This window comes from Sorex araneus, chromosome 2, assembly GCF_027595985.1.
Source record: "Sorex araneus isolate mSorAra2 chromosome 2, mSorAra2.pri, whole genome shotgun sequence".
NCBI lineage: Eukaryota > Metazoa > Chordata > Mammalia > Eulipotyphla > Soricidae > Sorex > Sorex araneus.
Window position 1 is genome coordinate 339,101,096 of NC_073303.1, and position 25,920 is coordinate 339,127,015.

Here is a 25,920-nt window from a genome sequence, read left to right on the forward strand (position 1 = left end):
AAGGGAATGTGCCTGCCACAGAGGTGGGAGGTGGGGGGGGGAGGGGTAGGGGTGGGGATGGTGGGAGGGATACTGGGAACTTTGGTGGTGGAGAATGGGCATGGGTGGAGGAATGAGTACCTGGACATTGTATGACCGAGACGTAATCATGCAAGTTTATAAGTCTGTAACTATATCTCATGGTGATTCGTTAAAATAAAAATAAAATTAAAAATCATATGGTGGTAGGAAACACCATGGCTGTATTTTTGGGGCAAAGGGGAGAATCCCCACTCGATCAGGGCAAAGGACAGGAACCGCCCTCCATCAGGGCAAAGGACAGGATCTGCCCCCCCTTAGGGCAAAGGATAGGATCTGCCTTCCATCTGAAGCAGATGGCAGCAGGTCTGACCTGAGGTTGCAATTTTAAGCCTTCTGATAAGGGGTCAGTTTATGTGAACCTTCTAAATTACACATCTTTACGATCCCATAATGTTGTCCTGAAGCACACAAATTACAGCATGTAAGATGAGCATTATAAAGAAAATTACAGAAACCCAAAATGTTCTCAAGGTCGTTGGGTTCAGTTTCACTTCTAGAGCCTGGAAGGAAGTGGTGCGAGGTCTGGGGAGGTGGCTCAGAGGGTTGGAGCAGGAGCGTTGCAGCGGAGCCAGGCTAGATCTCCAGCACCACAAGGTCTCCCAAGAACAGCCAGGGCGTGCCCTCCGAGCACTACACTCAGAGTAGGCTCCAATGTGGCCAAAGACCAAAAAGAAAAAAAAAGAAATATAATAAAAAACCAGAATTAACAATGTAAAATAGTTTGGCTATGACCTAGGCAAGAATTTGTTTTTTTGTTTTGAAATTTTTAAGGTGATAGATGTTAACTATATTGTGGTCATGACTTTGCAAGGCATGCAATCATTAAATCATTATACCTGAAAGTAATGGTTTTATATGTTAATTTAAGGTATTTGTAACACCTCCATTTGAAAATAATCCCTAAAAAATCTTTACATACACCATTTTTATTTTAGCATTTTTTACTTTTTTGTGTGTGCTCACATACACATGTATATGTGTATATATACATACACATATATGTGCATGTATATATATATTACATATATATGACTCCATAAACATAAAGATTGCAACTAGATGGAGGTCATAGTAATCATTATTTAGCAATGAGATACGTTGAGATTAAAAGACTTTTTTTTAAAGGAGGAGGGGTTGTTTTAATTTTTTGTTTATGGCCAGGGCTTGAGAGATAGCACAGTGGTGGGGCGTTCACCTTTCACACGGCCGACCCGTGTTTGATTCCTCCGCCCCTCTCGGAGAGCCCGGCAAGCTCCGGAGAGTATCGCACCTGCACGGCAGAGCCTGGCAAGCTACCCGTGGCGTACTGGATATGCCAAAAACAGTAAAAATAAGTCTCTCAATGAGCGACGTTACTGGTGTCCACTCGAGCAAATAGATGAGCAACGGGATGACAGTGACAGGGGCCAAGGCTTACTCCTCGGTATGGTATTCAGGGATCATTCCTGACAGTGCTCAGGGAGCATATGCACTGCTGAGGACTGAACTCAGGTAAGCTCTGTGCAAGTCAAATGCTGTACCTGTTGTACTACCTCTCCGACCACAGAACAAGACTCTCACAGATCCATTATACTGCACATTAACAGATTATGTTATATGTAAATAGCTTTTATATATATAGGGAACAAATTATAACCGCCTTATTGAGATATCAGGATACTTGGTTCCTAAAATTCTTTAGAGAAAAAGTGGATCTGCAGATTTTCATAAAGCTTCAGTTTTTATAATGGAAAATTCCCAAAGAAATTTAATTTTCAAATTAAAGCCAAGGAAAATCTTACCTTCATGTTTGGAATATATTATTTGACAATGACTATCAGAGGTTGGCATGGATTAGGCTTTTAAAACATTAACATTAAAAATAACAACATAATTTTTAGGAACTATGATTTAAAATATTTTAAGAGTGATAGAAAATTAGCAAAATGTTAATTGGCAGCTGAAGTTCTAGTTCTTGTTGAACTTTCTTGTTGAACACCATTGACGTGCAATGATTTATAATTGGTTCAGAAAATGATACAATAAATCTACCTGGAGGCTTTGTTTATATTTAAATAAAATAAAAGGCTACAGCAGTATGAACTGAAATTCTAGAATTCAAAGCAAAAACTTCAGAATACTGCATTCTGATAGACTCTCTAAAAATATCATACAATAAATCTGTGCTAGAGAGTGATGAAAACATTCATTTACTATTTCACAAGTGTTTAAGGAGTGCTTGCAGAGTGCCAGATGCTATTTTCAGCTCCAAGAGTGTGAAAGAAGAAAACCATCCTCAACCTGGTGCCCATTAGCTCTCAGGATTGACGTTAGGTGTTTTCTCATGTGGTATCTAATAGACTTCAAGCAAACAATCCTTCGAGTGAGCGGGGTCTAACTGTTCATTCCATAGATCATCACCATTCACAGAGGGTAGGGAGCTAGTTGCTCAAGGTCATGGGTACAGTTAAATGAGGGAGAGCGAAGTGGAGACTGCCCAAACAACTGAACTACAGCAACACAGAAAGTTACAGCTTGCTCTCACTGCATGCATGCATGCACTGGTCATGTGTGTGTGTGTGTGTGTGTGTGTGTGTGTGTGTAGTTTGGACTGTTGTGATAGTTTACATAGTAGGGTCACACTTGTTCACACTGTCGGTTAAATCAACTCTAGTTGAATTTTTTTTTTTTTTTTGTATCTTTCACTTTGGTCCAAAAAGCCTCCAGCAACCTGGAGGGAAAAGCAAAATTCAAAGGTCTTTATCTGTCTCCACTGGGTAAGAACCAGTGATGAAACACAACAGCTGTTTTTGCTATCTCTGAGGCAAGGGCTGGTACAAGTGGAAAATTTTCCTTTTATAGTAGTGAAGGCAAGTAGCTTTAAAATTCCATATAGATAAGAATAACATTTTTATTGTTTCAAGATGAAGTGATGGAGAGAAATAAAATTGCTAACAGGAAAGTAAATGGATAAAATTCTAAAGGAGGGGAAAAAAAAAAGGAGGGTATCTAGAAAAAAAGCTGACTGTGGCACAAGTGAGAAATCCCTCAGACAGACACTAAAAGGAATAGAAAGGGGAAGAGAATATTATTATCTCACACTCTATAGCTCCTGGCATTAAAATAATTGAATAAAATAGCGATAAGGTGTCAACACATTACCATACAATTGCTGACAAGAAAGTCAAATACCCTTGCAAGCTTTATGTAAATTACATTATGACCTGATTTTCTTCCCCGGCGGAATATAGTTATGATGGTGACTATCTACACAGGCAAAATGATGTGGAAAACTAAGTAGATTCTATGGATTATTAAAGCCCCTCAAAACAAAAGATTTGCTAAAAGCTTTCTGGTTTGAATCAGCAACCTGAAAGAGATAAGATCACTTGAGGACAGATGAAGGACCTCTCTTGTGTTTGCACATATATTTTGAAGAACCAGTTTTCCAGCTTCCCACAGGGGAGGGGACTGAGTCCCCATTAAGGAGCTGCTCCCAGGGCTAACTGCTAAAGCTATCCTGTCAAGGCTTCTTTTCAAATTCTGATTTCAGAATTATGAATGAGCTGAAACTCTCTTCTTTGGCACAAAATTATAGCTCCGCTTTAGAAAGAGGAGCAGTTGGAATTTTATTACAACTCATTTCCCATTGTAAAATTACAGCGTCTTCTTTGGGAAAGAAATGCCACAAATACAGCTTTGAGCCCAGAAACCATTTCTTCAGTCTCTCTCTCTCTCTCTCTCTCTCTCTCTCTCTCTCTCTCTCTCTCTCTCTCTCTCTCTCTCTCTCTCTCTCTCTCTCTCCAGGCTCAGTTACTGACCCCATAGAACTTTTAATCTCCAGTCTTTTTAAAGAGACATTTAGAGGGATAAAAGCGATATAAAATAGAAACTGTTGCAAAGATATGGAAAAATGAAGGAAGATGTCAGGAGGTCAGGAGAGTGGCTGGCAGGCACTTCACCAGGCAGACTCCTGGTGACTCCTCTGAGGATGGCACAGGGTACCAGCTACTGAAATGTGGCAGCTAGGACTATCGAGGTTTTAAAATCCCCTTGCCATTAGTTGAGAGTCAGCACAAAAGTCCTTGGATACCTTCAGAGGGGCGGGGTTTTGGGGGGGATAATCGAGAACAGCACGGAGAGTTTAGGCAGGGATAGGGAGGGAGAGAGGAGACCCTACACCAGGCAGAGATCTGAACCCAGAAGGCCCCATGAGTCCCTGGCAGGACCAGCATTTTGACGGATGCATGGGCGGTGTTTCTTCCACTTACCCGCTTTCCCTCCCGGCTTGGACAAATGGGGCTTTCCTGAGCCCCAGCCTTGAGGATCTCCTCCCCTCACAGAAAGATAAGGCTTCCCTTTGATGTCCAAATTCAAGTTATATTCTAATATTTTTCATTCCCCATATTTCCATTGCAGTCTCCTTACAACCTTGCGCAGATCAACGTGTTTCTTCACCCCTCCTCCCCACCCCCAGCTGTTTCTTCTGCTAGAGAAGACACACACCAAAAAATGAGCTATCTAAGTGGATCATCAGTTGCACATTCTCATTCCAAGCTCCTCTTTCTCCTTCAAAAAAGTAAAATTGGTCCTATTTAGAGGAGATCAAAGTCATTCTATCTGAGTGTAACCTATTATTCTATTTTGGAGGAAACCTAATAATATGTAATAAAGAAAAAGCAACATTTGGTTGGGAATTTGGTGACAGAATATCAAAATATTTCATGATTTATGTCACATTATTTTGGAATTTTTAAAGAGATGTAGTCTTGGCTTCTTATTAAGTTGATGGATAACTCAATACTGCAAGGGAGCATAGTCTTATGAGCTGAAAAGATGGATTCTGAAATTAGAGCAGCTGGATTTTAAATTCTCTCTCCACCATATCATGCTGGGTGATTTCGGACAGATTATACAAATTTCCTGTGATAATGTGGAAAATAGTCAATCTTTGGAGAAAGAACTAATGATGAAATCTGTTTATAGAAGAGGTCAGAGCAAATTTTTAGGCTTTAGGGATTCACAACATCTCAATTCTAGGACTGAATAAAGAACTCAAGGGACTATTGTGCATGTTTTGCACGCAGGAGGCCCAGTTTGGGGGCCCAGTTTCAATCACTGCCCTGAACGTTTCCCCAGCACCACCGGGTGTGATTCCCAAGCAACTGGCAGTACCTGGGTGTGGTCCAAAAATCAATAAGAAAAAGAGCAAAAAAAAAAAAACTTTGCTGAGTTGGGATAAAAAAAATGAAACTATAACACACAGATTCAGGTCAAAAGCATATATTTGCAAGAAAATAGGTAGTTTGTGAACTCGGTCAATTCCTCCAGCTCTGGCATACCCCATAAAAATACTATTTATAGGGCCAAGAGACAGTACAGCAGGTAAGTCACTTGCCCTGCATATGGTTAACCTAGGTAACATGCCTGGCACTCTTTGTGGTCCCCAGGGTCCTGACAGGAATGATGGATCCCTGAGTGCAGTGACAGGCGTAAGCTCTGAGCACTGCTGGGTTTGAGCTCTCCAAAACAAAAGCAAACAAACAAAGCCACCATTTTTTTTTCAAGCTTAATTTGCATGGTTTGAACATAAACTTAGTATTCAAATCCTTATCACTGTTACTTTTATGGGGTACTGACACCATTCTACTCCTCTAAGACTAAAAAATCATAAACTAATTCCTAATATAACATAATATAAAAAGGGAGAATATTGATATAAAATTCAGAAAAAGATTGTGTTCATCCCAAGAAGTAACAGGAATAGCACATAAAGAGTCATGTAGTGTACAATAATGTGTACAATTTTGTACACATAAAAATATTTAACGTGCCATAGGAAATGGGCACGGAGTGGTTCAGAGGATACCCTGTCTGTAGCTTACACTCACTGTGTCACCTGACGTGAGAAAGAGCGTGCAAAAACAGACAATGGCAACCCAGTCCCAGCTGAAACTCTGCTCCTGTGGCATCAATCTCATTATCTCAATAATTAATATATGCTAGTGTTTGCAGGTAGGAGTAAGTGGATAAATAACCTGGAAACATAATTAACAATGTACTTTTAGCCAACAATTAACATGTTGAAAGTGGTCTCCACAGTTATGTCCAGATTCAGCCATCTGTTAGTATGCTTATCCAGCACAACGATTTTGTTCAGCAATTATTCCAAGGAGTCAAACATCCATGGCTAAATTACCTAGCTTTACTTTCTGCTTGAGTCAGAGGGTTGGGCGTAGTTGCCATGTGCAAATTGTTTGCTGAGGCTGGCAGGGAATTCTCAGACACCCCCTGCTCCCTACTCCCTCTCTGTCCCACTTCCCAGCACAAGCAAACACCCCTTGAGTCAAGAAGTGGTTGGTTTGATGCAAAGTCGTTGGTTTGAACTGAGTCCTATTTCTAGGCATTCAGCTTAGATTTTAGATTTTAATTGCCGAGATCCTATGCTCAGGCCATTTAAAAAAAATCATAACTTGGCTGTTTACGTTGCATCCCAAGATTTAAATTTTGTTTATGTCCAAGATCTGCTCAGCTCAACTTTGTATCAATGACTCTTAGTCAACAAATAGGTAATCAATAAATTGGGACTTATTCATTGCCAGTTCTAAAGTCAGATTACTTGTGATGATTTGATAAACTGTGTCGTCTAATTAAAGTGTCCAGCTTCACTAATACTACCTTCTAATAACTATTACGGACCAGCCTGAAAAGTTCAAATTTTTGTCAATTGACTCCCAGCACAGTGCTTAGAATTGGTCTCACAAGTCATGTAGAACCAGGTTTGGCAAATGAACCCATGTCAGTATTTGCCACAGGACTGCTCCATGAGGCAGACAACAGAGCATGCACAAGTGACTGACATACAGGGGCTCCAAGAACACTAGCATCTATGATAGCTGTCATCGTTTCCTGGAGACAGCCAAGATTTCAAAGAAAGAACCCGAAGTTGCTAGGGGTGTACTGGGTTCTCATTAATCCTGTAATGTAAACTTGCAAACTAAGAGATTCATGGAAAGGGCTTAATGCACAAACATTTCATGAGTACCTGCCAGGTGCTGAGTGACCTAGATACAAGAACAAGAAATGAGTATGACAGGTCCCTGCATTCACAGAGCTGAAGGTCAGGACTGCAGATAGACACAGAAATTGGAAACAGAGACCAACGCAGATGCAAGAGGAGGCACTGAGCAGATACACCTCACTGAACCTGGGATCTACCCCGAGAGATTCAATCTTCAGATACATTTTGGGAACTAAGCAGTTGGGCAGGTGAGCGCCATGGACTAGCTACACATAATGTGAACTTGTATGACATATTGTATGACATAGGCATCCAAACACAGGCAGACAGACACAGACATCTAAATGCAGTCAGCTGGGTCTGACTGCAGGTTAAAATGCGCCATGGAGTGCCGACAGTGAGAGGCGAATCCAAACCGCCAACCTTTCTAGTGCCCTCTCTTCAAAGCCAGACCCCAAGTGCTCACAGACAGTCACACGGCTGCCTCTTCATTCTCAGCACTGGGACCCCTCACCAGGGTGCTTCTTGTGTCATGAAGATTCTGTGGTTCTCAATGAACAGAAATGCTGAGACTGACCTGCATAAGTCACAAATGCCAGTCTAATTTACAAAAGCAAAACCCCAAGAAAAACACAACTGAGGTAAGGGAACGGCACCTAGGATTTTTGTATTTTCAAAACCAAGACTATTAAACAAGCCCTCCTGACTTGATATACCTCAATATATCAATACCTGAAATGAGGTGAGACTCTTTCCATGATCACAAAGACCTCAGCAATCTCGGAGGACAGCAAGTGATTTCCAGGGAAGGAAAATAAAACCTTCCTGGTTTTATTTATTTATTTTTCCTGAGTGATCTACAATCTCCCGCTATCAAGGGCTGTTGCATGCCCCATCTCCTTTGTGTCAGGAAAGACCTTCTTTCCTATTTACCTATTGCCCTCTTTTAAAACTGGAGAAAAAAAAATTACCCAGTGTTTCCCCAGAAATCATTCTACTACTATAAGGGAACAAACTTTCCCCATCTTTCTGGCAGAGCTGGGTTATCAGAACAATGCAGGGGGTCAAGCAACCTACCTTAGGTATGCAGAACTGTCCCACAGTTCTGTGAAACTCTGTTCACAGCAGAGAAGGCTGGGTAAAAGCTCAAGGACAGAGCCAGGGTGAGGCTGACTTGCAACTCGTCGCCACACACACTGATCCTTATTTTTAGGCAGCAGTGAGAGTGCTGTATGCCACTTTCAGGACTGCCCCATGGAAATCGATGAGTCAGGCAGGGATTGATCGCACACGCACAAGGTTATGGTGGCCCTGGAAGCCACACGTGGGAGCAAAGATAAGCCACCGACGGGCACTCTGGGTCCCTTCCCATGACCTGAAATTCAGTTACTGCATAGTCAGCCGGAAAATGATTTCAAAATAGGCTTAAGTGGCTGAAAATTTAGTTTATTAGAACAGCTAAGAACCCTTTCTCTCTCCCCATCTCATCTTGCTGCCATGGGGGAAATTAAGCCATGTAAGGCATGAGGTCTACCACTGAGATGTTTCCCCAGTACATTAGTCTATTTTAATATGTATGGATAAACATATCTGTGGCTAATTCACTCTTTAAAAAAAAAAACCTCAGTATTATAGAAAACTATCCTAAAGTTTCAGAGCACTGTGGTACCTCCTACACATTGAAATCTATTTTTGGTTTCCAACAATTGTTGTTCTGTCAAAAAGCAGGCTATGTTTCTAGGTCTTTCCAGTGTTTGAAAGGATTGTAGGATCCAAAATTTAAAAAAAAAATTATCTTTGTTAGCCAAACACAATGCAGCCAAGGGCTTTATATAAACAGATGTTCCAAGTATGAACTGTGACTTTAAAGGGATACAGAATTTAGCTTACAGACAGGTCCCCTCATAGAGCAGAAGGCCCCAAGCTTATTTGGCATATTGCCCCCTTTTCAGGGAAAAAAAAATTACTCAGTGTCTACCCGGAAATTATTCTACTACTATAAGGGGACAAACTCAAAGTACCACCCAGTGACCCCTGAGGCTACTACCATCCCTGAATCTTTCCAGTGGCCCCTCACTGGGGCGGAGGTGGGGGAGAGTAGTATTGCCCCCTGGGGAAACTCACTGCGGTGTCAGTCATCAGGATGGTAACCTGGGACTTTCTCTGATAGCTGTGAATAATCGCTTAGGCAGAAGAAACAGAGCAAGTCTCCCAAGTTTAAGAAGGCACATCTGGGCATTCCCATAGAGGTCTCAGGGTCTTGGAGTGGGAGACTGGAGGACAACTGGTACCCAGCCTCGTTTGAAGGGTCTGAGATGATGGTGCTTCACTTGTGGTGCTATACTCAGCAGCTCTCTGTATGGAAATATGGATTTCCAGAGTTGCAATGCAGCACTCCTTCTCTTTGCATGGAAATGTAGAGACACAAAGGCCAAGGATCCAAGGGAAATCAAGCAAAAATGGGTGTAGGGGGTCTTAAAGGAGCCATTTTCACCTTTTGTCCACATTAGCTCTGACAAGATCACTTTGATCTCTAATGAACCGACTCTGCCTGAGGAAGTGATAAGTCTGAATTCCTCACAGGTGATGTGGTTTCCTTAAGCTCCAGTCAGAGCCCAAAGGATTCCACTAGTCGGTGGTTGTCAATTATGAACAGCAGTGCCGTCTTTCATAGACCAGAGTTCCCACAGCAGCCTAAAATCCCGGGAACAGAAAATAGAAACTTTAAGTGCAGGGCAAGCTGATGGATACCTCAGAGCCTATCCCAAAGGCGGGGCAATCCTTGGATTAAGTCGATTGTCAAAGTCTTTTTAATTGTCTGGCAAAGTCTGAGTTAGGCCAAGGATAGTTTCCAATATGGTAAAATCACCATCTTTGCACACAGGTAGACTGGAACCCAACTCACTTTATGACTTTCTGATGTGTCCGACTTTGCTGCAGTGTGGGAAGGTCAGCAAAATAATGGCTCTCCAGTGGGTGCTACAGTATAAAGGATACAATAATAGATCCTCTGCCATTATTAAAGAGAATATGTATCATTGTATCACTGTATCACTATCATCCCATTGGTCATCGATTTGTTCAAGCGGGCACCAGTAATGTCACCATTTGTCCTAGCTCTGAGATCTTAGCAGCCTCTCTTTATTTATTCTTCTCAGCGGTGCCATATTGGAGGTTCTTTCAGGGTAAGGGGAATGAGACCCATCATTATTACTGTATTTGGCATATCGAATATGCCATGGAGAGCTTGCCAGGCAGGATGCTCTCGGAGAATATTTATAATATGGAATTCAGACAGTTTGTTTGAAATATAAGAATCATGAATGGTATAAATGCAATATGCACAAAATCAGTCTTTTTTGTGCATAAAAGAGCAATAATAACTAAATTTAAACTATAAAGAGAAGGAAACAATCAGTTGATTTATTTGGGGGTGGAGGGGCACATCTGACTGTGTTCAGGGCATACTCCTGGCTCCGCACTCAGAATCACTCCCGGTGGGCTCCGGGGACCATGTTTGGAGCTGGGGATAGAACCTGGTCTTCTGGGTGCAAGATGAGCACCCTACCGAGTGCACTATTACTCTGGCCACCGGAAACAATTTCTGTATCCTCCTTATCCTTGGTAGTGAAGGGAATGGTTCCAGAGCAGTGAAATATGAGCTATACTGTACACTTGCTGTGATTTTATTGGTGATGCTGAGACAGAAGGAACTGGATGCAAAGATCATTAAAAGCAATACAGTATCTGCAACCAGCCCCACCAGGCAAAAGGGCACTGAAGGACACTTACTAATGAGGATAATTAAACATGACTTGATAACAACCCAAAGTCCTGCTGATTATGGCAGCGAGGCAGATAAAGAACAAACCTTATCCTCTGAAAAGAGATTGAACATTATAATAACACTGGCTTCCAGCAGCTGAGAGCAGGAGAGGAAATACCACACCTGTTCAGGCTACATCCCTCCTTTCAGTGTAGTCCCAGGCAGGTCTCCTGAATTTGAACCAGAGCAGAATCTCTCAAACACTGCTATCTACTCTACACAAAACAGGAGATTTTCTTTTTTATGTAGTCCTTAGCTGCTTAAGGAAACTGGCAACCTTTACTTGGCACAGAATTTAAATAAAGATGCTAATCAATTGCAGGGGAGATAATGACTACCCTTGTAAAGGACTGCTGTACTTTGTTTTCTTTCTAATCAGTTAGCTCCTTAAAGAAACTTTCTCTTGGCAGGAAGAAGGAGAAGCTTGGCTAAGAAGAGCCCAGCTTTGGGCTGGGGTGTCTAGCCTGGGAACAGCTGCTGCAGACCAGCTCTTGCCTATAATAAAGGCCATTAACTCCAATCGACAACCACATATACAGATCTCTGAGACCAGGCAGCCTTTAAAGCAAGGCAATTCTTTGGGATTGTGCAGCTGAAACACCATGTAGGCCATTGCCTGATTATTACATACCAGATCTGCATAGTCTTCATGCATATCTTGAAGTTACATGCATGCACGGTAAAACACCAGCTATGTGTCATAAAAACCTATTCGAACATGTACAGAATGTATGATGGGACCTATCTCATTCCTGAACACTACTCTTATAAAAAAAAAATTCTAAGCAGGCTGTTTTTTAAAAAGGATAAGACATATTCTATTGCTAAAATTCTAATGCATATTCAAGAAGAGAAATTCTGAAAGGAAGTCAGGTTGAGTTATGGAAAGTATAGTTCATCAAACCATACTTTTCAGAAACTGATAATGAGTTTTAAGACTTAGAACTATTATATATTATTTAGAAAATACGGGGGGGGGGGGTTCTGGATCGATAGCACAGCGGGTAGGGCGTTTGCCTTGCACATGGCCGACCTGGTTTCCGTTGCTCCGTCCCTCTCGGAGAGCCTGGCAAACTACTGAGAGTATCCCGCCCGCACAACAGAGCTTGGCAAACTACCTGTGTTGTATTCAATATGCCAAAAACAGTAACAACAAATCTCACAATGAAGAAATTACTGATGCCCGCTCGAGCAAATCATGAACAATGGGATGACAGTGCTACAGTGCTACGGAAAGTGGGGAAGTATTTAGGCTTAATTCAGTCCGGAAGTAAGGGCATTGGAATTGAAAGATTGTAGCAGGTAGGGTGCTTGCCTTGCATGCAACTGATCTGGAAATGGTTTCCTGAGTCTCAATGGAGTGAGCACAGAGCCAGGAGTAAGCCCTGACCACTGCAAGCTGTGGCCCAAAAGCAAAATAAATGGAGTTCTACATAATAGTTAATTTAAAAAATGATGAAATCCACCCAAAACATGCAAAAAAATGTTGATGAATTATACTGGAGAATTTATTCAAAACAGAGGAAGATATAATGAAAAGTGTTAGCAATGAAAACAAAGTGGGGCTGGCCAAAGAATAAACAAATTAATCAATAGTACAGTGAGGACTCTAGAAACCAACCCAGAGACCCACACCTAGATAACCACCTGCCACAAATGAGTGACTGCAATGAGGTGGAGAAGGGTTATCTCTGTAGCAAACAGTACTGGATTTCCAAAAGAGAAAAATTAAAAAAAAAAAACATCTGCATCTTTTATGAGAAGAATAATCTATTACAGACTGATTATAGACTTAATATGATTATAAATAAATAAATAAATAAAATTATATGATTCAAAAGGACAATATGAGGAATTTGGACATAGGGGAATTACATTAATTTTCCAAAGTATGTAAACACACTTAAAATAATAGGAAATCTGATAAATTTGGTCTCATTAAAATTAAAAACTACTGCTCATTATAATATACCATTAAGATAATAAGGTAGCAAGTTACAGAATAAGAGAACATATTACAGAACATCTGAGAAAGAATTGATATTCATAGTATATATGGACCTCCTAAAACAATAAGAAAAAAGAGAACTCAGTAGAAAAATAGACCAGCAAGCTGAACAGAAACTTCATATAGATATCAAAATGATATCAGAATAAATATCTGAATTAAATTACAATACTGATATGATTAGAGTGGCTAAAATGTTGTAAGAGAAGAAGAAAGTTCCGATGATGATGTACCACAGGTGGCATTTTCATACACTATGGTAATGAAAGAAGGTATAGACTGGTATAATTATGGGGAAACTGGCAGGGGTTGTACTAAAGCAACAAAGACAAGTATCTGAAGCAGCTAAAAGTTTAACCACTGTGAACACACAGTAGGACTGCACCCAAACATATGCAAATAGATGTTCACAGACGCTTTACTTGTCATGACTTAACTGGACAAAATTCATGTGCAGTGTAGTACAATGTAGAAATAAAATGTGGCTAACTCTTATAATGAGATAGCAATGACCCCCAAAACCCTACAAATAGCATGATGAATCTCACAGACAATGTTGTGCAATGTAAGTCAAAAAACCTGACCATGTGATGTTCATTTGTATAGATTTGCAAAATCCCAAACCAGGTAGTGTTAATCTATGGAGTGAAAAATTGGAAAAAAAAAAGAAAAGAAAACAGGCAATTTTTGGCAGTTATCATCTGGGTTGGAGTGATAGCACAGTGGTTGGGCGTTCGCCTTTCACGTGGCCGACCCGAGTACGGTTCCTCTGCCCCTCTCAGAGAGCCCGGCAAGCTACCCGTGCGTATTGGATATGCCAAAAACAGTAACAATAAGTCTCTCAATGAGAGATGTCATTGGTGCCCGCTCTATAAATCATCTGTTATAGGGGATATATGCAAACTACTAGGGTACTAGAAATGTTTTTTCTTTATAAGTAAGGATTAAAAATTTTGAAAGACTTCCACTTCTAGATAAAATATAGGAAGTCATGAGACTATTATTTGTATTCTAGAACCAAGAGCAAGGCAGGAGTTACCAAATCACAGATTTTGTGTGTGTATGATGTTACATGTATGTGTATGATCAAACACAGAGTTTCATACATGTGTGGCATGTACTCGACCACTGAGTATATTCCCTGTCACAATTACACATTCTTGAGACCTTTAGAGAATGTAATGGTTCTAACTGTACAAGAGGAACAAAAATAAAGAAGTTCTGAGAAAAAAATACAAATACAAGCTCTTTCTAGAAATAATACTCATGGGTGCTTCCATCTCTGGAATACAGAGGGGACTATGTTATTAAACAGAAGTACAAGGGACCCAGACTTCCAAGGAGACAGAAGCTGTTATGGGTGGACAGGTTGGATGGAGTCACATCCCAAGGGATTCTGAACCCACCAACAACTCTTCTGACAGCCTCTTACTAGTACCTGAGAGGGCATGCTGAAGGATGGATGTAGGATCACAGAGTTGTCAGGCTAAGGAAGAAGTTTGGATCTGACTGTTTCCAAATAGCAGCGGGGATAAGAATCCAGAAACAACACACTCAGATTCTGGCAGGAAGGTGATGATTCTAACTTAAGGTGTTGGAGGCAATGAATGTGTTTCATGAGCCATTTTAAACGTAGAGGAGACAGAACTCTAATGCAGCATTCTTATACTGCATATTTTGCTTTTATGAGGTAAAAATTAGAGTGAATAAAAGACCCATTATGTAATTTTGTCACATTTTCTATAATGAGCACTGCAAATGAAATCGTAACAGAGGATCGAAGATGGGCAGAGACTCTTGATCTAGACTAAAATTCCATCAAAGTACCCGAAGGCTGCAAAATGATGCAGCAGGAAGAGACCTGTTATAAATAGAGAAATTAACCACAAAGGGCAATCCAGAGAAAGCTCCAGAAAAAAAAAATCTTTGCACTGTTGGGAAATTGGATGGGAAGCAACACATTCGGGTCCCTGAGTTTATGTGAGAGGCTATGACAATTTTAGACATCAGGAAAAAAAGAGGTTATAGATTTATGATGGAGATTTTAAACTTGCAAATAAGTCAGGCTCACCATTTGAGCTCAAGTATCAACCTAAGTGGATAAAGTCAATAAAGGAAGATAGATGTTCCTAAAAATCACAGCATTAAAATTCATTTAACACCAATTTCTTAAAGGAATTGGTGCATGGGGGACAGAACCAGCACAGGTGACATATCAGGTGCTGTTCCAGCCCCACATGCTGAGGACTATCTTGGTTCTTGTCTCTGGCTCTCCTAACCTAAGCAAACTCTACTCAGGCTTCTCTTGGTTACTATTTTTACTGAAGCTTCATTGGCTTGGGTTTAGTTTTATGCCTACAAAATCCTGTGCAATGACAAGAAAAAATGCCGAAAGTAGATTTATGAGAGAATGCGATCAATATACATCTGCTTGAACATAGCTCAGGAAAGTGAAAGGATAGATTAATTAGGGATTAAGCTAAACATGAATTTTAATATCTAAAGACATTTATAAGCAAAAACCCCGAGGGTATATTTATAGAGCCACTTTAATTAGTCAGTATTCAAAACAGCTTTACACATGAGTCAAGTTTTCAACAAATTTTAAATACATGTCTCTTATAAGGGAGAAAGTTAAGGTATTGTAAATAAAGCCTAGAATTCTGTAATCAGAAAACGCAGCATTGAGTTCTGGCTCTGCCAGTTACAAACTCTGAGCAAATCATGCAACTTGTCTGAATATAGCAAATTGAAAACGCTAATGGGCTGTCACAGGGATTAAGCACAGTATGTTTTTATGTGGAGTGCATTGTGAAACAAAAATGCAATATATCGTTTCTTCATAGAAGTGAGGAACAGAAAGGAAAAATGTTATAACTTTACTTTCAACTCAACAGTCTTCTCAGTAATATCTACACCCCAAAACTTGAGATCGTATATTTGAATATGAAGATAATGATTCCATGCAAATAATTCTTTTAAGACCTACTGTTTCTGAAATTTACATTGGTCAGTAGAAATTACTTAACTGAATCATCTAGCAAATACAAGTCCTAATGATTGCTGGTGGGCTGCACAAAAATCTTCAAGAAAACTGAGTGAAACTATCAGAGAAGTTAATTAGGGTTATGGGATCAAAGAGCTGGATTCAAACTTAGTCATGCAAATTTGTATAATAAAACCACTAAGGCTCTGTTTGCTAATACAAAAGTGTAGATATTTACATTATAATACCAAAGGATTAAAAAATGTAAGAGAAAACATTTAATACCCTTACATGAATGGTATATAATACAAGAAGAATGGTATATCATACAGATCATATGAACAATACTTATTATGGTCTTAAAATTATTTTTCTGAGAAGAGAAAGATCTTCACTTCCTACTTGTTGCATTTTGTTATCCTCATTGTTATTGTTATCCACTGCCAAACAAGAATGCATTTCCTTATCTACACTCTTGGACAAAAACTCTCATAATTTTATATTCAGAAGGGACATTGATATTTATTGAACAACTATTATAAAGCAGGAATCAAGACAGATACTATGGATACAAAGATAATGTAGGCATTCTTTGAAATTTCAAATATTTATTAAGTATGTAAAACACTGGAGGGAAGTTAATTTGGGAGCTCTGCCTACCTCTATGTGACCAATAATTAAAATACTGAATTTGTTTGTAAATCCATGTGGAATTAATAGCTTAGGTTTATTTTTTATGACATATGTATAAAATTGCTACTATCAATTTAGAAACTAGTGTTACTTCTCTTATGTTTTTGACATTGTGAAAAAAGGATCAATATTTTTTATTTATAAATACAGCTAGAATTAAGTTTGGAGATAAGTCTCTTTATTTTATATTTTTTTGTAAAATAAACACACTGACATTGGGTAGCCTGAATAGAAATTTCAAGAAGAAATGTGCAGGACACATTGGAAAGAATTCTTTGATAATGTGATGACAGAGCGAAAACAATGCCATTATAAAATTGAACCTATTGATATTTGTCCTACTACATAAATTGGACAGTAAGTGTTCATTTTAAAACCTTTAAAATATTGCTCACCTGGTCTTCTTCTCCTCCACCTTCTTCATCGTATTTTAAAATGTTATCTCTTACATCATCTTCTGGATCAATTAAAAGTTGCTTGGCCTGGCGTTCTTTATCCCGCCGTTTCATCCAAACCACAAACATCAGAACAAGGACTAAACAGGAAAAAATTAAAATAAAAAAAAACCACAGAACATTTAGAAAGTCGTAATTTCAAAAACTTGGCCTACCCAGTCACAGTGTTAAACACTAAGAATTTACAATGTGGGGTGCAAAAGCTTATAATGCATCTTGTCTTTGATTATCAATTTTCAGACACAGGAACAGAAACAGGACATTAGCAAGAACACTGGGTTTTGAGCATAAAGACTTGAATTCCTCTGGAACTGAACTCACTGGGAGAGTGTTGTGAGTTTTCTCAGTTGCAAGTGGGAACAATAACTATTTCTGTATTTCACTTTGGCTTGGTAGAATATAGGATACCTTTTATATAATGATTTGTAAATTAAAAGTCAAACCCACAGAGTATACATAAATTTTTTACTGTTTATTAAATTGCTGTTTCATTCAAGATGATCAGTCATCATTACAGTTGCCAAATGAGGAAAAAAAAAAATCCCAGCATTTCTCAAAAAAAGGGTGCTGTATGCCAAGATGATTTAAGTAGCAAATTGGATCTTGAAGTCATAGGATTCTGAACAACTAGTGTTTTTCTACTGCAATATTGGGCATTCCCTTTCATATTAAACTTCATATTTCAGGTTAGAAGGCCAGGAGACTGTTTGAACACTGAAAAAACATTAGGAGTCCATGGTTTACACTTTTATGCCAGGTCCAGAACCATACATTTTCCAAAGAGTTGATGTTAAAATCAGCATTAATTCATTTTCCTTCAAAATGTTGTACTCACTTTTCCATGCCACAATCCATCATACCTAATTTGTTCTTGATAAGGTTGGCATATATATTACATTTTGGTTGAAATTGAAACATATCCCATAGTGCACATCTAGGAACACATCTCTCTAAAATCTGGGATATCAGTTTACATCCTGAAGCAAAAGATTTAATGACTCCTATTTGAGTACATTTTTTTTATTGGCCATAAAAGTAAATATCCTCCTTTGAAAGCCAGATACATGATCTCATTAGCCATTGTTCCTGGCTAAATCTAGCAAGTGGATTATTAGTATAACATGCAGGTTTCAAATTATAGTCAGAGTAGTCTCCGCACAGGAAGTAAAAAATGCTCGGGCTTCTATCGTAATTGCTTAGAATAAAGGACAGAATTCTAAATTACCACAACACTTGTAAATGGAGAAAACATAAAAGGAATGGCCAACATTTTCAAGAAAGTGATTGGTGCATAGCATGATGGCACAATAAACTAAGTCCTGCTGCTATTCAACAATAAAACACAGGGCCTGGGCAATTTATTCTTTTAACCTGCATGCTTAGAAGTGGTTCTTAAAGCACTTTCCAGTGGTTAATTTCTTGCATTCCATTGAACCAAAGATTGCAAACTATCTTAAAAAGGAGCAATTCCTTAATCCAGACTTGCTCTAAAGACAGACAATTTGTTGAGCTGTGTAATCGTTTCTATTATCAAATGTGCTGGATAAAGTACAACCTCCCACTATTTACGCAGCCCTTTAGGAACAAATATCTTGATCCTTGTGTGGTTCCTGCAAGTTGCTGACTGTGCTTTATAATGAAGGAAAGGGTAGAAAAGCAATATACTTGTTTTCATGAATCATCAACTACATGCCATAAATCAATCCAAATTGTAAGGTAAGTACCCAGATTTAGGAGAGTAATATTTCTCTATGTTAAGAGTTTGTTACATCTCCCCAAGCTCTAGGAGAATGGGAACAGGACATGGAAGAGATTTGCTGGCTGGATTTGCGCCAAAACTGGAGTGCAGGAAACGATGTTCAAAGTTTTTTTCTTATTCTGAAGTGGATGAAAGTGTCCCATAAACAATCGGCCAAAATAAAGAGCGCTTAGTGGTTTGAGAGAGCTCTTAGGAATTATTTTGAAAAGCAAAACAAGGAGCTACTTCTGCTAAACAACCTAGAAGCAAAAAAGAATTACTACCTAAGGTATAACTAAAGTACTTACTGAGCAGAATGATGATGCAAAGCAGAATGGCAATGATGGCACCTGTGCCAAGCCCTGCGCCGACAATTCTATCTACATCCGTGCAGTCACCATTGGAGTCACACTGACAAACTTTCACCCGGAGGATGGAAATATTTGACTTCGGAGGATTGCCTGAGTCGGTGATTGTGATGGGAAGTTCATAGATCCCAGCCTCGAGGAATTTTAATTTTAAATTCAGTTGAGCAAAATCGCCTGAAAAACAGAGTTTGATAGTTATTATGAAATATGGTTAGAAACACATTTTCAAGAATGTCTATGTTGCAATTTTAGATAGAAAAAGAATGACAACTATACTGCATTGTAAACTTTTCACTATTGCTCTAATTACTTTTTGTCTTTTATTTTATTTTATTTTATTTTATATTTTTTGCTTTTTGGGTCACACTCAGCGATGCAAAGTGGTTACTCCTGGCTTTGCACTCAGGAATTACTCCTTGCGGTGCTCAGGGAACCATATGGGATGCTGGGAATTGAACCTGGGTCGGCCGTGTAGAAGGCAAACGTCCTACCTGCTGTGCTATTGCTCCAACCCCTATTGTTTTAATTTTATGGGATGTTTTAATACCTTATTTAAGCTTTAGGCATCTTTTAAAGTATATTTAATGAGGAGATGGAAAAGCACTGAAAATTAACTTTTCACACCAAGATCCAAAAACCTCTCAACTGCACATATATTAAAATAATTAACCTGTTCTTACCATTAAGCCGCGTGATGGTCCAATTTTTCCTGAAAGTCAATGGAGACGTAGGAAGATCAAAAGCAAACGGTCCAGCATTTGGATCAATGTCATAATCGAGTGCTGTGATGTTAATTGAATTGGGGTCTGGAGTTTCACAAGTCTCTGCCTCTTGAGGTATCACTTGAGGGGCATTGTCGTTAATATCAAGTAAATAGATCTGCAGTGTTCCTGTTCCACTCATAGGAGGAATTCCTTAAAAAGAACAAAAGCCACAAACCCATGTTGAACGATACTCTCCCATGAGTCTCAATTACAGTAAAATTCTCAAAGCTTCTTGCATTCTTGCCCACATCACTGCGTAACCTTGGAAAACTCTAGTTGCCATAGCACCTGAGCAGACTGTTTCAGGACTGTTTCAAGCCACTTCTTCTGTTCTCAGATGATCCCCCATTGTCACACTTTGTCAATGGGAGTGGACATTGTGTGTGCCCAGGCGGGAGTACATTTCTAAATCTTTGTGCCCTTGCCGTCTGTTTTTCTTCACCCTGTGCATACCATCCTCCCCAAGGTACCTCAGGGAATGTAAGAGAAGCAGAACACCAGCTCATGATCTCATGGACCATAGTTCTGAGGGAGAGCTAAGACAGGTGCACAGAAGGACATAAGAATGCCTATGAAATGCTTAACGAGACTACAGACAAAATCATAAATTCATTGGGAAACACACACACACACACACATACACACACATAGAAGAGAAATCATTTGTCCATTTGTCTTCTTGGAAGAAGTGTTCAGCTGCTTCACATACTATGATATAAAGCATTATTTCCTTGTAAAATAGTAAAATTTATTGTGATTATATCATACGTATCATCATAGTCTAAACATATGAAGACAGATTAAAGAAATAAGGAACTTCTGCCTCTGTAAATGTCTCATAATTCCCCACACAAGTGGTGGAGGTTGCTAGTTACACCATGCTCTTTGATCCCAGACCTGTTTTATTGCACTGTAAAATATTTCTACCACTTGTGCTAATTTATTTTGTTCTGCCGTGAACAAGCATTTGTTTATATATATTTTGGTACAGTCACCACACCCTTTGGTAGTGAGGGGCTACTTTTACTTCTGGCTCTGTGCTCAGGGGTCACTCCCGGAAGTTCTGGAGGAACGTAGGAGGTGCCGTGGATAAAATAGGGGTCAGCCACATAGAAAGCAAGCAGCATATCCCCTGTACTTTCTGTATGCTCTGGGACTTATTATAAGTTATTCATTTATAGTTTGGATTTTGGGTCACACCTGGCAATGCTCAAGGCTTATTTCTGATTTTATGTTCAGTAATCATTCCTGGCATACTTGGGGACCACGTGGGATACCCGGGATCCCAACAAGGCTAATGCATGCAAACTAAGCACCTTAGCCTCTGTACTATCTCTCTGGCCCTCTCTACTATATTTATTAAAAATTTAAAAATATATTATCACTGTATCACTGTCACCCTGTTGCTCATCAATTTGCTTGAGTGGGCACCAGTAACGTCTCTTTTGTGAAACTTATTATTGCTGTTTTTGGCATACCAAACACGCCACGGGTAGCTTGCCAGGCTCTACTGTGTGGGCGAGATACTCTTGATAGCTTGCCAGGCTCTCTGAGAGGGGCGGAAGAATCGAACCTGGGTTGGCCGTGTGCAAGGCAAACGCCCTACCCACTGTGCTATCGCTCCAGCCCCATTAAAAATATATAATATCATAAAAGAATCACGGTATATATAAGCATAATATATCATTTTAAATGGCAGAATGTACATATATTGAACATATTCTATTGCCAGAAATGAAGCATTTATAACAAATGCTTACATATTAGACTCAGAGGTTTAAGTAATCTTCCCAACACATGCTACTTAGAAGATATGTATGGAAACATCTAAAGATCCACTGTCACTGTCATTGTCATTCCATTACTCATCGATTTGCTCAAGCAGGCATCAGTAACGTCTCCATTGTGAGATTTGTTGTTACTGTTTTTGGCATATCGGTTATGCCACAGGTAGCTTGCCAGGCTCTGCCGTGTGGGCGAGATACTTTCGGTAGTTTGCCGGGCTTTCCAAGAGGGGCAGAGGAATTGAACCCGGGTCGGCTGCATGCAAGGCAAATGCTCTACCTCTGTGCTATCGCTCCAGCCCACAGATTCAATAAGAAGAAAAATTTATGGATCTCTCTGAAGAATATGGGTAAAATTCACATAGCTCTGAGAGCCACAAGAGTTAACATGGAAGGCAGAGTGACTGTTATTAAGTCTTATATTTATATTATCATCCCCATCAGGATAAGATGTAGTTTAAGAACCTTTCAACTCTAGTATCACATTTAATATTATTTTGCTCATAACAATAGAATAGGGAAAAAGCAAAACCAATTTATCAATATTGAAACTAAGGTGCAAAAAGCCTAAGAGCTTGATGCCTTATTAAGGAGCAGAACTGAGAATCCAAATCCAGCCTTGTCATTTAAAGGCAATATATTTGCTATGCATTCCAGCTACAGAGACTCGGCCACTCACTCTTTTCCAATAGAAAACCATCTACCCTGGGGAAAGGAAATCTGGTTGCAACTCACAGCCAACCTGGACATATGTACATGCATGCGTATGTATGATTTTAGAGTTCTTTATAACACATAACGGTGTTATATACAGCGCCTTGTGTTTCACTGTGGAGTGCTACCTACCACTGACACACAGCAGGAGAGTATAAAACAGACCCGAGAGTTGTTTGCTCTGACGTGCAATGGCAGAAGCTGTTTCCACCCGTTTTCAACACGAGATATTCTTATATAAGAAAGGATAACAAATATTTCTTTAGCCCTGTCATCACACACATTTACAACAGATAACAACTCATTGAATCTTATTATGTTGGATATGAAAGATTCACTGAAACGGTTACAACAAAAGTGTTGATAAGAAACATCTGTCAAACTGCCTATCTCAAAACTATTTCAAAATAGTATGACGACTCAGTTTTAAAACTCTTAACACAGAATAGAAGCATTTACTTCAATACTTGTGGCAGGCACTGCTTTATTAAAAGCTTTATTTGTACAAACCATTTTATTTTCCCTGAGACACCATGAGTAAGATACTCCAATCATCACTACTCCTTTTTTTCTTTTTCTAAGGCTCTAGATTTAAGAGATTGCTGCCAATTACAGTCACAAAGTGGTAGAGTAGGAGTGTGGACCTAGGGCTTCAGCAGAACAGAACTGCCCATGTAAATACACATCACACCAGTGTCAAGAAACCATACTAGCCTATTGTTAGGTTTACACAAGTCACTTTTGTCGTAAAGTGCTATCAACTCAAGGCAATCACTTAGAATCCAGCAGAAAAACCAGAAAGAAAAAAGGTGCTAACCCATACACTCCCCACACTATACCCTTAAATAAGATTCCCTAGCATTTGGCAGGCTAGAGACTAGAAAGAAGAAAACTGCTAGACACAGATCAACCCCTGACAGCAAATACAGTCTCGATGTAATATAAATAGATTAATTAAAAAAAAAACACAGTGGGGGCCCAGGGATGGCAAACAGTGCCTTTGAAAGAGGACAAAGTTCAATTCCAAGACTGCACACATGTGCCAAGCATGCTCCCGGTGGTGGCTCTGCTGTTTGTGCTTCCTAGCATAGCCAGGTATGTGCTAGCTAGCACTGACACTGAATCATACACCCCTGCAAGCATGTCATCCAAGAATGTGTGACACCCTAGCAGAAGTGTGAACCCTGACAAGCATGTGTGTGAGCAGCACAGAGAGATCACAGCAGACCCCTGGGAGTGCAATAACTGGGATGAACACTGCAACAAAAAATGCATGACTCCTGGCAAGCACAAGTGTATGAGCACGGTGACCACTGGTGAGTGCCACAATCAAGTGTGTGGTCATCACAACCAAATGTGCATGCATCTGTTGGACATTATAACACAGGGACAAGAAGGAGGGGAATAAAATGGTTGATTATTAAAATAATAGTCTGTGGGGGCAAAGAAATAGTACAGCAGGTAGGGTGCTTGTCGTAGAGGCACTGACCTGGGATCAATGTCTGGCACCATGTATTGGTGCCCCACAGCCCTTCAGGAGTGATCTATGGGCACAGAGCCAGGAATAAGCCCTGAGTTCTGCCAAGTAGTGACTCAAAATCCCCAAACAAACAAACAACTGGGAAACAATACTGCGTCAATAACTAGCATATACATATACCAGACCAGAAAAAACACACAAGCACGTAATCACCACAGGAAGCTATAAAGGAAGGTGTGTAGCTATTAGGAATATTCACCGAAGAAGGGAAGATGTGTGTTTTTGACAACCCAATGAAAATAGAAATTAGAAGTTGGGGTCTTAGAGTACTAAAGGTCAGTTGTCTAGACAACTGGGTCATCAAGGAAGTCTTGTTTTTGGATGATGTACTCAATATGAATCTCTATTCTGTGTTACAGCACAAGGTTAATACAGTGACCAGATCAAATTACATACCATTGTCAGAAGCAAGAAAAGTAGCATTATATATATTGTTTTTCACATTTGGTGATTCTCTGTCCAAAACAGCAATTGTAGTAATTTGTCCATTCACAGGATCTATTTTTAGCCAGTTGGCAGGATCAGATAATTTTGTGTACCTACAAAATGGAAGCACATTGGATTTAATTTTTTTTTTTTTACATAAAAGCTTTGAGGAAATAAAGCAGAAATTTCAGGTTTAATTCCAGATGCAACCAGCTCATTAATGTGCACTTTTGCAAATGCAACCAGAAATACAGCTTTAACAGGGGAACATATTTTTACAGCATTTTGTGGTTTGGGGAACATGAAGGGTGTGTATGAGTGGGCATGAAGGAAACAGCAAATAGGGGTTGGAGAAAAAAAATCAGGAGCTACAGAAAATTGAACAGGTCTCATTGTAAGCTCAGTCTAGTTCCTGTTTTTAGCTTATTTAGTTCAACTGATAGCAATGTTGCAGGTAAAACAGCTTATAGATAGATAGATAGATAGATAGATAGATAGATAGATAGATAGATAGATAGATAGGCAGGCAGACAGATAGGAACGGGGGCTTGGGTCTTTGGACTACTATGGCTGTGCATTGGGCTTATTCTTGGCTTTTTGCTTAGGTGTCACTCTTGGTGGGCTCAGGGGATAATATGCTAATATGTGTTTCTAGGGATGAACCTGTTGTACTATCGCCTTCGCCACTTAAATATACTTTCTAAATAAGCAATAGTCCTAATATGTAGGACTTAAGAGAAAAATCAGGAATTGTACTTTTTATTTTCTGCAATATTTTCCACCTTTATCATGGCAAAGAGTTTAGAACTATAGTCCTATTAGGAACTTTTATATCGCAATAAGCCTCCAACCAATACCACTCAAGGGAAGTTGTACAGGCTGAGTCTGTCTGAAGCATTTTTATCAGTATGAATACATTTATCAAATGAAATTTATTTTTAAAATTTGGATGGCTTGTCACCGAAACTAAAATTGGGAAAAAAATTCTCTATTTTTCAGGTAAAAAGTTCAATATGCTATTTAACTATCTTGATTAAACACAAAGAGAAATGAAGAAGGTGCAGTTATCTGTGAGCAGCAGCTCTAAAAGAAGTTAAATAAAATATGAGCTAATTAAAAAAAATTACTATCACCAGAAATGGATAATAGTTGAGTTGAGTATGCTTTGCCAACCATGGACTCCCTCATCAGGAAGAGTAAATTAGATTCTGCTGAGGTTGGAAATCTTTACTGATGTTTTATAAATCCTATAATTACTATACAGGTAAGGGATGAAAATAATTAGCTCTTACATCTTATTTTTGGCATGAGTTTTTCTTCCTGATGTGTGGAGAAAAAATGAACATCAGAAGCTCCCCTAATATACTCACAGAAGATTTTTTCTTTTGTATTTTGGGGTATAAAGCCTGAGGGTAAATCATAATTATCATTTTTTTATGTAGGGAGGGCATGAAAGAACAGCAAAGACATTTTGAGTAGATATTTCCCAGAAAATACACTCATTAATCGATTGAGGGGAAAGTTCATCAGATAATTA

The 25,920-nt window shown here is 39.3% G+C and overlaps 1 protein-coding gene across 1 annotated transcript in view; it reads right to left on the reverse strand.

Moving 5' to 3' along the window:
* CDH2 (cadherin 2) overlaps window positions 1-25,920 on the reverse strand; it is a 239,958-nt gene that overhangs the window by 18,687 nt on the left and 195,351 nt on the right. Inside the window, exons 11-14 of the mRNA XM_055127782.1 lie at window positions 24,354-24,496; window positions 19,836-20,069; window positions 19,096-19,329; window positions 16,990-17,129 (exon numbers count right to left, since the gene is read on the reverse strand). Of these exons, the coding sequence (XP_054983757.1) occupies window positions 16,990-17,129; window positions 19,096-19,329; window positions 19,836-20,069; window positions 24,354-24,496 (751 nt within the window). The remainder of the gene's footprint in view (window positions 1-16,989; window positions 17,130-19,095; window positions 19,330-19,835; window positions 20,070-24,353; window positions 24,497-25,920) is intronic.